The sequence below is a fragment of the Corvus moneduloides genome, chromosome 3 (genome assembly GCF_009650955.1).
Source record: "Corvus moneduloides isolate bCorMon1 chromosome 3, bCorMon1.pri, whole genome shotgun sequence".
Lineage (NCBI taxonomy): Eukaryota > Metazoa > Chordata > Aves > Passeriformes > Corvidae > Corvus > Corvus moneduloides.
The window spans coordinates 77,489,126-77,502,361 of NC_045478.1; the positions used below are offsets into that span (position 1 = coordinate 77,489,126).

The following is a 13,236-nucleotide window of genomic DNA, read 5'->3' on the forward strand; positions in this document are numbered from 1 at the left end:
TCTCACAGTACTATTACAAGTGTTATTCACTGTACTGTATTGTGTAAGTCATGCAGCAATGGAACAAAGTAACAATATGTGTATTCCCATCTTCCTTTTCCCTCCTAAAACTTTATTAGGGATACTCTCTTGCAAACTTTTTGGTGCACTATACAAACTCCAATAGAAATGAATTAGAAAGTTTCTTCACTAAGGGTTTTAAAGGTGGAGGTGTTACCATGCTAAAATAGAAGATTAGCAATTTCTGCATTGTATCTTTTTAACACAATAGTTATTTGTAAAGGCTTGCTTGAGCTACTAAGCACCTCAGAAATAGGACAAGAGAAGGTGAGAAGAGATTCTCCATGTACTGTTTCATAATTCATGTGATTGAATTAAAATTAAAGAGAATAATGTCTCTTGACGTTAATGTAAGGATGCAGAACAGCAGAGGGATTAAAGAATGATCTGTATCGTGCCCATGAATGAAAATGCACGAGATTTTTTTGAGTGTGAAACAAACCATCATGAGCCTCAGACCTGCACAGTGTATTAAGTTCTGTTCGTGGATCCATGAGTAGCTGCTAACGCCTTATGTTATCCATGGCTGCCAAGGAGGTTCCGAACGTCTTCCCTATCTCCTGTGCGGAGTTTGTTACTGTTTGATGCGAATTTGTGACTTTGTCATCTCTAGCCTGTAGCATTTTGAAAGACTGCTTTAAAATGGCATCCAGTGAGTTCAGAAAACACAGTGCCTAGAGCTGCTGTAAGCTTTTGTTCCAAACTCCTCCTGAGTACTGATGTACAGATTGACTTGCTGTGCTTGAGGAAGAGCTGGCATTTATTGTTGCTGCAGGTTTAGTACTGGTGCCTGCTGTAAGATGAGAGTCCAATTTTCCTGTCAGCTGGACCTTTAGCCTTCCCAGTTCTGGTCCATTGAGAACTGGTGGCCTTTAGCTGCTGTTTACACAGGGGTACGTAGTTCTGGGATGGTGAAATTTGGGAACAGCCTCCTCACAGGAGTGGTGGAGAGAAGAAAATGAAGTCCATTCCAAAGTGTGTTATATTTTGCTGTTAGTGACCTGATACAAGCAAGCTGCTGGTGACTGCAAGGTATTAAAATCCAGAGATCCAAGAGATCCTTGTCATGTACATTTCAAGGTTTTAGAAAAACCTTAGGAAAGGTTTTACATTTAGTAAATGGCTATATAGAAGGATCAGGAGAGCTTGTCTCTAAGTACCTCATGAGACACCTGTATAGCTCAGGATCTTGCTTGGGCTTACAAAGGCATTTGAGCTTGAAGGATTGCAGTCGTGCTCTTAACAAGATTTAGAGAATCTCTTGCAGATTCATTGTCTCAGTCCCATTACGTGCCAAAGCAGATAGCTCACTCAGTTGTGTGGCTACCATAGGCAGTTTCATAAATCCCATGAGGCACTTCAAAAGTATTTTTAATTTGTCCCTGTAAGCTTTTCTGTAGAACTGAGCACATGCACATTTCTTTATATAAAAAAGCCTTCTGTCTTTTTCCTCTTACATGTGTGCACTGACAAAAATACCCCATTAGATATTTCTAAAATTTTCCCATCAAAATGCTTTGCAGCCAAAACTACTGTTTTAGTAAATGGAAGCATTTGTGAAATTATTCTTTAAGTCTTAATATTTTTATAGAAATATGAGATGCATCACTGCTCTCTTGGTAAGATGTGAATATGTTTCTGAAACATATTAACAAGAAACATGGACATTAATAAACCTGACTTTTTTAACAGACTTTGGGAAAGGAAGAGCTTTCACTGAAATTTTTATCAGTGAAGGAAAAAATATTTTAACAAATGAGATGTAAAATATAAAAGAAATTCTGCTTCATTATTTAAATTCTTCTAAATGAGGATGCAGAGTGGAGTGATTTCACTAAGATTAGATCGGTTTTGCATGTCAAAATTTGGTGAGCTTGCCTAGTAAAACAAAATGAGTCCTTAATATCTAAAATATCTCGTTAAACAAGTTGTGCTGCTACATGCCCATTTTGGTGAAGGGCTGCCTAGCTTAGTCTGTCAGTGGCAGGTACAGGAGGGCTTTGCTCCTAGTTTTCTGTTTGTTTGTTTCTAAAACCTTAAAAAATGAAATGCAATGTCTGTCACCTGTTTGTGACTTTTGGGAAGTGATCCTCTCTTTCCCAGAAGGTGTCCACTGTTGGCCTCAAACCAGTCCTGTCCCAAGTAATGCCCCTCACATGAAGCATGTAAATTGACAGTGAAATACCACACTAATACTTGCAGCAGTTCCTCTTTCTTGTGTTGTGTTGCATGTTCCCCAGATGTGGGGACTGGAGTATTTGCTGTACTCTGGGACGCTCATTCAGCTTGAGCACATCCCAAGTAGTGCAAGAGCTGTGCAGACACTGTCCTTCTGAGTGCATTGCTGCTGCATTGCTTTGCTTCTGTTGATATGACTCTAGAAAGATTTCCTTTTCAGTATTCTGTTTCATTACCCACCACCTGAAAAACAGGGAAGGTAGTATTTGTTCACATTTTGCAGCTTTCAGAAAACCGCTGGAATCTGCTTCCTCAATCATAAGTGGCATTATTATTATTACCATGTAGTTAGCATGGTAAGAGTGACTGAATTAGTCTATTTTATTATCACTGAGACGGAAGTGCCCTACAATGATCATCCAGTGCCACTGCCTGACCACTTCAGGGCAGACCAAAAGTCAAAGCAAGTCGTTAAGAGCATTGTCCAAATTCGTCTTCTAAACACTGACAGGCTTGGGGCATCAACCACCTCTCTAGGAAGCCAGTTCCTTTATTTCACCTCCTTTTCAAAATAAATGCCCTCACCTGATGCAGCTTAGAGCCATTCCCACACATCCTATCAGTGGATGGGACAGGAGATCTGTCTCCTGCACCACCTTCTCCACTTGCCCTCCTCAGGAACCTGTAGGGAGCAATGAAGTTGCCCCTCAGCTTTGTCCTCTCCAAACTAGACAAACCTGAAGTCCTTAACTGCTCTTTATAGGACGTTCCTTCCAACCATTTCACTGGCTTTGTTGCCCTCGTCTGGATGCCTTCAGGGACCTTCACATCCTTTTTAAACTGTGAGGCCCAAAACTGCACACAGCACTCAAGGTGGGGCTGCACCAATGCTGAGTACAGCAGGATAATCACCTCTTGACCAGCTGGTGTTGCTGTGTTTGATGCACCCCAGATGCAGTTTTCCCTCTTGGCTGTTGGCACTCGCAGCAGACTCACATTGAACCTGCTGGTCCTTTTCTGCAGGGCTGCTTACCAGCCACTCGTCTCTCAATTTATACTTGTGCCCAGCATTACTCCATCCTAGGAGCAGGATCCAGCATTACATCTTGTTAATCACTGCCCAATGTTTCAGTCTAGTTCCCTCTGCAAAGCTGCCTGACCCTCAGCAGAGTCAACAGCACCTCCCAGTTTGGTGTCTTTGGCAAACTTGCTAATAGTGCATTCAGTTCCTACATGCAGATCATTGATAAATCCATTGAGCAGAACTGGCTCTAGAACTGAGCCCTGAGGAACTTTACTGCTGATGGGTCATTAGCCAGATGAGGCCCCTTTCACTGCAGCCCTTTGAGCTCTGCCCACCCTTCAGCCAGTTCTTCACCCAGCACACCATAAACTACTTTAGAAGTAAGAGTTAAATTTGCACTGTAAACCTAATTGAGTATGTCAGTGTTCTATGTGGAACTGCAAGGTGTGTGGAATTAAACCTCTGGGCTTGTTGTCATCAACTCTGTCTTACCCAGCTGCCTTCAAATAATCAGCATGCAAAGATAAAACTGGCTTCTATAATTCAAGAGGTAAGACAAGAATCTAACATCACAATAAAACAGGCTTTGGTCTGGAGTGCACATCAGGATATAAAACATTAAGCAATTGTTTAGGTGCTTATTTATTGGTTTCTTTTGTAATGTACAGCTCATATTTTAAATAAATAAACTGAAGTTTAAAAAAGGCCAGAAAGTAGTAGTGTAAATTATTTTTCTTTCTTAAAGTCATATTTTTATCTTTATAATTCTCCACAGATTATTTTGTGGCATGTGTCCTATTAAAAAAAAAAAAAAGCAGTAGTAAAATTGAAATTGATTAAACAGCAAGGATTTGTGTCCCTGGCTCGATTCATATTTCATGGATGTGAGGCACAATATAAGCCCACCAGTTCCCTGTAATCTACCACCTTGTTAACTGATTGATCCCAAAAGAGAGTACAGATCAGTTAATAGCAATCTAACATATGAGCTTGGCTGGCAGCCAAACAAATGCAGCTGCAGTTTCAAGTCAGTAGGTAGACTCAAAAAAGACATGATCTTTTATTATGCTCACTTAAATTACATTTTTCAAATAAGAACAGTTGCACAGCAGCTTTATGCAAGGCAAACTTGGATTCTTGTCACTTTGCTCCTGGCTTTTCACACTCAAGGAATCTTTTGACTCATTAGTGTTTAAAATGTCTTAGTTACCCTTAAGCTTGCTACCAGGAGAACTATTAAGATTCATCTTAAGTGTCTGTTCGTTTCCCTGACCTGCAGCCCTGACAGTGTTTTGTAGGATTCGTGGGAATCAATTGTGTGAGAGATGTGTATGAAAGACATCAGATGAGACTCCTTCCACATCCTAATTCCTTTGGATCATCATTTCAAAGTGCTTCATGAGAAGCAGACCAGAAACTGCGGACAAGTGTCACCCCCTTCAGAAGACATGCTGATTTGCTGTCAAGTGGTTCAAAGAAACAAAAAAATTAAATTAGTGAAAAAAAATCCATCCCCATGCCTCACACTGTACCGGGGATGTGCTCTATTATTTTTTTTCTTCCCAGGATTCAATTAAAAATTAAATTAATCTTATATTTCATAAAGTAAAAAAAAAAATCAAGCCACCTGAAGCAGATGTTCCTTAAAATAAAAGCGATATAGACAAAAATACCTTTTTTTTTTTTTGGAAAAGAAATATTCAGATAGATTGAAGGTTTTTTCCTCTGCAGAAAATGATGATTCCCGAAATTAATAAGTTTGAAAGGTTCAGAAGGTTAGGTTTTCAAAAGCATAAGTGATTGTTGGAGTCAGTCTTAACTCCTTGTTGTGCCTTTTGAAAGTCTCCTCTGGAGAAGATGAAATACCTTGTAATATTTTTATTACTAATTATTATGTATAAGTCATTAAAATATTTTGTCTGAGCCCTGACCCTCTCTAGGTTAATGCAGTGCATGCAGTAGGAGAATGAATACAAAATTCTAACTTTTTGGTTTTTCCTTCCAGGGACACAATAAAATCATAATCTACAGCAGACCTGTATATTTTTGTATATTGTGTGGCCTTATTTTGCTGCTAGATGCTGGGTCTAAAGACACAAATCCACCTGTTTATACGATGTATGGCCTGAAGCTCTTTTCACCCAGATCTCTCCAGTCAGCCAGAGACCATGTAATAGGTGAGTCAATATTTTTCCTAGGACTGCAAAAAGGGATTAAGCGCTAGTCTGTGTTTTCCCATGCTGGCAATCAAACGCATGTTATGGAGGCACAACTCGAACTCAAATTGATAGAAACATTTGGAATGACTTAAGACAGGGGCAGGGGGCAGCTGGCGACCTTCCCTTATGTAAAAGGAGTTCTTAATGAAATGAGGCTCATAGAAATGTCTCCATAGAAAGCTAAAAGTCACTGATGTTATTAGCAAAAGACATCATCTGTGAAATGCAGTTAATCGTTGTAAGGGCTTGTCTGTGTGGAGCAGTTACTGCAGAGTAACTCAAGTTTTAAATTTAATGTCTGGAAGCTAATCCATGCCAGTTCCTCAGATGGACTTTCTTCTGATCATGAAGAAAGTGCTTTTTCTTGGTTTAATTTAATCAAACTGTCCATGTGACCAGTTAGTGTGGAGCAGCCACTCTGCAGTAGCTCTTTCAACCTGTTTCCTTCTAGAATCATATTCTGAGGTTGCTGAGGACATTCAGACGCTGCCGTAAGACAGGTCTGATGATCCTTTGGCAATAATTTGGAGTGGCCACAGTCGACATTACCCTATTCTGTCAGGACACTTCTTCCTGTTGCACACCACACTTACGGTCTGTAACTGTGATGTTTCACCAGCTGAGCCACAGATGCAAGTGCTGAACTGGACTCCCGTCAGTAGTGCAACACTGTTAAGCTACAAAATAAGAAATGTGAGGTTTACTGTAAAAGTTGTGAAAATTACCCAAAAAGCTGTGTTGTAATGTACAAAAGATAGCCTGTTGGTTTCTGAATTTAGAACCAGGAAAACCTACTTTAGTAGAAGAAAAAACCTTTTGTTAGGTAGTGTATGACCTTCGAGGTCTTTGTTCACCTGTGACTGTTGTACTTGCTTTTTGCCATACTCAGGTCAGTCTTACTTCCTGAAAGGCATACTATTTTTAGGAAAGCCTCCTGGTCCTTAACATGGGTACTATGGCTCCCAATTCTTCTCACCAGAAACAGGGGAATGTGAAGATCTGCATCTCACTTATGTTAATGAGCTTCTTTCATTACTTTCCTTTGGTCTCATTAAAGTTTCTCCTTACATCTTATTTTCTCTGTCTGTCAAAGGTGAGCAGTAAAAATGCTGATAAATAATTCAACAAGAATCTTAGATGCCACTTGGGATAAAGATAAATGAAAAACTATAGCAACCAGTATAGAAAAACCAAGTGTGGTTATAAATGTGTTAATTTTGGCTGGTCTCAAAAGAGATGGCAGAGCATGTTCTTGAAGAAGGAGGGGGTGGGGGAGAGAAGAAATACAGGCTCATCTCCCCCACTGGCATGTGTTAAACGAGAAAGAAGAAACCATTTCCCTCTGCTTGTCACCTGTTCTTATTTTGCCAACGTTATATTGGTTCAAATGATGTTTTGTGCCATGCTTTGGCTATTCCTTGCTTTGTCTCTATGGGAGTCCCAGCTTCTGGCTGCTGTGAATCCTTGCAATTGTTCACAGTGCAGAGACCTCTGAAAGCCATGGCAGTCTGGCATCCTGCGGCATCTTGCTGCACTTTGAGTGTAGATTCTCTTGGGCAATGAAGGCATAGAAGTATTTGTTTTGGGCTATAAAATAATGAGGGAAGTTGGTCCCTCTGAGTACCAATAAAGTCGTTTCTACTGTCATGCAGTTTTGCCCATTTGCTTGGCATTTTTTATCTCTTTTTATTGGTCTGTCATCCTATGGTGGGTGACTTTTTAGTTTATGTTTTATTTTTTATTGTGGTATTCAGAGTTGATATGCTTGGAAATCAGGAGATTTTTGACTGTGGGTTGCAAATACCAAGGAAAGGAAAAGTCTTTTATTTCGGGTGTTTATTATGATAAAAAGCAAAAGCCATGGAGATCATAGAATGTACCTGAGAACTAGCATGATGCTGCATATCATATTCTGATAAAAGTCTTGAAACAAGGTCATAAAAGAAAATAATTGCAGATTTTTTAGATGAGTAACCTAATTACTTACGAAACATGATTTTTAACATGTTCATTTATTTTCAATCTACTTATGATCTGATTCTGTTTTATTTTAAATTGGTGATGATTCTGCTATTGATTTATACTTATATTAGTTGGGGGTTCATGACTTTAATTCTGACAATGGTTTTCATCTTGAATTCCTTATTTCAGTTAACATTTTTACTAGATTATCATATGAAATGTAAGTAAGGGCACGGACAGAACCAACCTCAATCACTGGGAGCTACAGGTGTGGTTAGTAACAAAAGTAGTTATGCACTTTATATATGATAGTTCTTGTGATGAAACCATTTAAACATTCAGCAGGTAAGTGAAATTATTTGGCTGACATCTGAGGAAACTTAAGAATCAGGAAGTGGCAAAATTTTGTGATAGTGAGTCCTCTGCCTGCTCCTTTTAACAATGACTGATCTTCTGTCAAGGGAGGAAAGGCTATGAATGTTTTGCTCTCTTATGTTCAGCAGTGAGAGGACAAAAAAACTATTTCTCACTGAAATAATGCTTTTTATTTTCCTTGTGAAAAAAACATGTTTTACTACTCAGATATATAATTCTTCTAAAAATAATAATTTTCTAAATGTCTAAAATGTTTGCAGTGTTGTTGCCATTCTACATTTCTCAAAAGACACAAATTTTCCAAAGTCATAATTTGTGTTTCCCCCTCATGTTTACATGAATGGTGCTTGTTCAGAGGAAAACTGCAGTGTTAAATGCAGCGACTCACATAACGATGTCTTAGTGGTCCAGCTTTTAAAGGTGTTGTGGGTCTGTTTGAAAATGTGGGATGCTTAAAGAAATTCTCTCTGGAATTCATAATGCAATTTCAAAGGATTAATCAGTTACTTTTATTGTCTGCTTCCCACAAGAGGAACTACTGCTTCTAAATTCAATCCTTTTGTTGGTGACAACTGTTTATTTTCCTCTCTGGTACACTTCTTGGTGCAGGATGAGATAAACTAAGCTGCCTCAGCTAAAGAAGTTGCTAGGATTATTCAAGGTATTAATAGAGATTGGGTGAGGTGAGGACAGTTTTATAGTCAACTAACTTTTCCCTCCTTGTTTACATTTGTTTCTATATATCTTGGTGTACTGTCAAGTCTTTCATCTCATCCTTCCTTCCACTGCTCTTATTCCACTTTTTCTGAGGTTGCTACAGCAAAGGCAGTCATTTGGACTGTAAGTCAGTAGTCTAAGATGAGTTCTGGCAGTTCTGCAAGTCCTTTGCCCAAGGAACAGTATCTCTTGAGAGTTTCAACAGTGAGTTTTTGGATTAGTTGATCCATGGTGGGTCCACATGGTCTGCTGAGCAGTTTTTTCTTATGCCATTGGCTGTCTTCAAGAATGGTCCTTGCTTGGCTTGGCATGACTTGGTAGAATATCTAAAAATGTGCAGAGTAATAAAGGAAGAGGAATTTAATGTTGGCATTTGTATGTAAAAGACTGAGAAGAGAGCATTTCCTCATTTTCTTATGTATGTATAATTTGTGCCAGTAGCAGAAAGTAGTGTTGAAGGGGCATTGTGAATCCAGGTATACTTAAGTGAGTGCTGTCTGTTTAACACTTGAGCATGTCTTTTTCTCTCCTGTGTTGGACTTCCTTGGCAAGATTTACAGTATTAGATAGCAGGAGCGTACAATATGATGAAGATAAAAGCTGTCGGATCAAACTTGGTGTATTGTTTCCTTTTAGCACAAGATGCCTTAGTAAGATGAGCTGGCAGATGTGAAATTAGCATTCAGCAAAAAGCACAAACCCTTTTGTTTCTTTCTCAAAAATCTGATTGGGGGGACGGGGAATAAGCTGTACTAGTGATTTGTTTAATTTACTTTTTATGAGAAGGAATAGGAGGAAACAGCAGTCTTCCTAGGATCTAAAGTAACAAATACGTACTTGTCTACAAGGAAGAGTGGCTGACACGTATCTCTCTCTGCCATGCAGAACATTGTGGCACTAGTACAATGAAGCAGTAAGAATATGATTAAATATATGTGTGTATCCTTGAAAGTTTACACTTGGGTCAAGTGTGTGTTTAGATGCTTTGCTAGACAGCCTTGCTTAGCATTTTCTATGGTGGAGCTACGAGTGAGCAGATGGGAAAGAGGACTGGCTGGAAGTGAACAGAACATAAGACTAGTGGCATGATTACCTGAATTATGGCTCCTGCTTTTCCTTGTCTATGAGGCAACCATTAAAATTAGCATTTCTATTCAGAAAGAGAGTATGTAAAGCTGTCAGACTGGGTTTTACCCGACTTTCTTTCCTGTTTTTAATGTTCTTTCACTACAGCAAATTTTAAGTCCATTCTGCTGGAAGCTGGCAGAATGTTCTGGGAAAGCTTTGCCCTAGGTTTGTCCCATATTTAGGGGCTGCTATAAGTGTCTGCTCTTGATTGCTGGGAGAGACAGGATATTGTGATGGCCAAGATATTTCAGATCTTAGCCATTAAAATTTTTTTGTTTGTTTATACTGAATTGTTATAGCTGTGCTTGAACCATCTCAGATTCAAGGAAGAAGTTCCAAAGTCTGCGAATTAAAATTTCTCTACTTTGAAAGAAAGAAATACAACTTCGGAAGTATTTGAGAAGCAGTAAGGAGGCTACATAATGCTATTTTTTCTGACACTGTTTTTATGCAAAATCAATCTTCAAGTTAACTCTGAGCTTTAGTTTCTTATGTGTAAAATAGCATTATTTATTTTGAATACATGAGGACGAAGGTGTAATCATTGCTGCAAAGGTTAAGGTATGCTCACTTGAATAATCTTCAGAATTTATTGCAACAATTTCTTATTCTGGAGTGATACATATTTCTCTATTTTCCATACACTGAATGTGTGACTGTGTTCTAAAATACTTTTTTTTTTCCTTTAGTGTTTTTATATTGCTTTCCTGCAATTTCTCTTCTTGGACTTTTCCCTCAAATCAACACCTTCTGCATATATCTTTTGGAACAAATAGACATGTTGCTTTTTGGTGGTTCTGGTAAGTAGCCATCTGCAGCCTGAGCTATCCCTTTCTGGGCTTATAACCTTAGATTAGGATATATTATTGCATGTTACACAGCACAGTGCATGTTAAAGCTCAAACAGCTAATAGTATTCATCTAACAGCGGGGTGAATACTTATAAGGCCCACTTGATTAGATTTCTTTTTGCTCTTGGAAAGTTGTATACAAGTTTTCAAAACTATAGGCTGCAGAATATGGTTGATACCAAAGAGCTCTTTCCTGGCACATGTGATATGAATCTTTATTTATTAAAAAAGAAAACTTTTTATTTTCTTTTTCTGTTAACATCTAGGAAAAAAAAGTTTGCATTCTTCCACAGAAAGGCATATTGACAAAATATTTGATGTGTGATAATTTTTTTGGTGTTATTTCAGTCAGAGATTAAAGAAGGCCCTTGAGAGATGAAGCATTGAGATTTTTTGTTGATAGTGGGGTTTTTTGTTTTTCATTATAGCTTAAGTAACAGGGAAGATTGAGATATATCTGCACTGTCATCTTAGTTGGGTTAGAAACAAAGTTCCTCCTTCTTCCCACTTACCACATGTCTCTATTTCAGCTGCTGCTGGGTTTGTGTCTGCGCTATACAGCGTTTCCCGAAGCTTTGTTGTTCTTATTGTCCTATATGCCTTCTGCTTCAGTGCAGTGAAGGTAAGCCAGAAAAACAACATTGGAACAATTCAAAATTTCAAGCTGGAAATTCATGTAATCTAGGGAGACCAGCATTGTTTGGTCCTACATTGTCGTTGCTTATCAAGATGAGCTTCGCAAGCCATGCTTCAGTTTCTGTGTGTTAGTAACACTGAAACAGACTAAAACTGTAGCAGAAATTCTGAAGTAAATGTGTCTAATACCTGTGATTATTTGCCTCTTATATGTATCAGACTGAAACGAACAACTGAATTTTCTCTACAAACATGAACAGCAGCATTGACTTAAAACACCGAAGTTTCTGTTGACCTGCATAGCCAGGCCAAATTAGCTCATAATTCCTAGTAAGATTTTTGCTGTTGCTTCGTAACAATAAGCCTAAGAACTTAAATGTTGAGCAGACCAGTGGACCATCTAACTAATGTGTCTGCATCCACAGGGAAATGCAATTTAGGAATTTAATGCAAGCCAGATGACTGAGTTTGCCACTCTTTTCCCTACTATCCCACAGTTGTTACACTAGGGATGTTGGAGAGTGTGCTTATTTCATTTGGTGTCCGTGGACTTGTTGTCTATGAACAAGTTAAGTCCCTTCCTGAATGTGCTGGTCATCTCTTGACTCCACAGCTTTATGCCAACAAATTCCAGATGTTCACTGTACTTTTTGCAAAGCAGTGCTGTCCTTCATTGGTTTTAAGCTGATCTGCTAATTTCACCAAATCTTCCTGATGCGTAGTATTGTAGCATTTGTGGAAAACCTGGTCTGCATTCTTTTCATCCACTGCCTTTACAGTTTTGTAGGCATCAGGCATATCCCCCTCAGCCATCTCTTCAAACTGAAGAGTCCCTGCCTTTCTCGTGTCTCCCTGTAAAGCAGCTGCTTTCTCAGAAGTTGCTAAGTTAGTCACCCTACTCTGTGCCTTCTCTTGCTCTGTCGACCCTCAGACGTGGAGTCAGTTGTGTATGGTGCTCAGGATGCAGGTGTGCCACAGCTCTCTATGCTGCATAGGAGTGGTTCCCTTACCAGTGATGCCCAGTTTTGGGCAATATTCAATCTAAAGCTTTTTTTTTTTTTTTTAATAGTTTTTGTATACCATGCCTATGTCCTCTGCATGTAACATTTAAAGAATGGCAATAGAATTTTGTGTGCCCTTCAAGTCAGCTGTAAAATTCCCAGTGACCACAGCAAGACCAGAATTTCATGTTAGACTTGTAATAAAATTTATCCTATAAGGAACAGCCTTTTGACAGTGTTTCATTAAGGACTGGATGCTGTCAGTGTCCATGCAGGGCTGCACCAGGATGTGCTGTGATTTGCAAGCTGCCCTTGACATCTTGTGGGCACATGTCAGAGGAAGCTTCGTGGTGGGACACATGCATAGCACACACAGAGATCCCAACACGAGGTTCTGGAACTGCCAAGGATGTATCATGTCAGCACCCAGGCTGGCGATTTGCACAGATGAGAGGGGCAGTCAGATGTTCCTTTAAGGGAATTCTTTAAGTAACATCAGCATTTCTATAGTGGCTTTTAACAATTTTTCACTTGAAATTTTGAATAGGAGCCTTAAATCAAAAAAGGACAATTAAAATGCCTTAATGGTCACTGGCAGATGATCAGAGCTGGCTGTGTGTTCTTAACCACTCCCAGCAGTAAGGTAAAATGTGTTAAGCTACCATTTTATCTTGCCCCTGGGTGGCTTCAGTCCTTACAAAATAAATTGCAGCAACTCAGCTGCAGTGTTAAGACACTTGAAATTAAATGTCTTTGAACATACGGTGTTCTGCCAGAGAATCTCCTGTTACCTGCCTCACCCAGTTTATCAGTTGTATTGGTTAGACCTGACCCAGCTGGGGGATTGATGCTACAAAGTTTAACTGCTGCTGATGCAGTTTCCAAAAGTAGCCAGTATTCCTGCTACTGTTTTCTGGCTGTATTAATACTTGGAAACTGGCAGCTGGGATGGAGAAAGAGGCTCTCAGTAAGGATGAGCAGAGTGAGAAAATGGGTAAATGGGACGAGAAACAATGATAAAAATGAAACGAGCTAATGGGAGGCAGGAGTTAAACTACTGCTAAACAGGCAAATACCTGGGGAAT

General features: G+C 39.2%; 1 protein-coding gene across 4 annotated transcripts in view; it reads left to right on the top strand.

Moving 5' to 3' along the window:
* PCNX2 (pecanex 2) overlaps window positions 1-13,236 on the top strand; it is a 150,712-nt gene that overhangs the window by 41,238 nt on the left and 96,238 nt on the right. For all 4 annotated transcript variants that reach the window (XR_004238804.1, XM_032102299.1, XM_032102301.1 and 1 more), the window contains 3 exons: window positions 5,268-5,439; window positions 10,353-10,463; window positions 11,045-11,136. Coding sequence is in view for 3 of the 4 variants with exons in the window: in XM_032102299.1 (XP_031958190.1) it covers window positions 5,268-5,439; window positions 10,353-10,463; window positions 11,045-11,136 (375 nt within the window). In the remaining variant the exon portion in view is untranslated. The remainder of the gene's footprint in view (window positions 1-5,267; window positions 5,440-10,352; window positions 10,464-11,044; window positions 11,137-13,236) is intronic.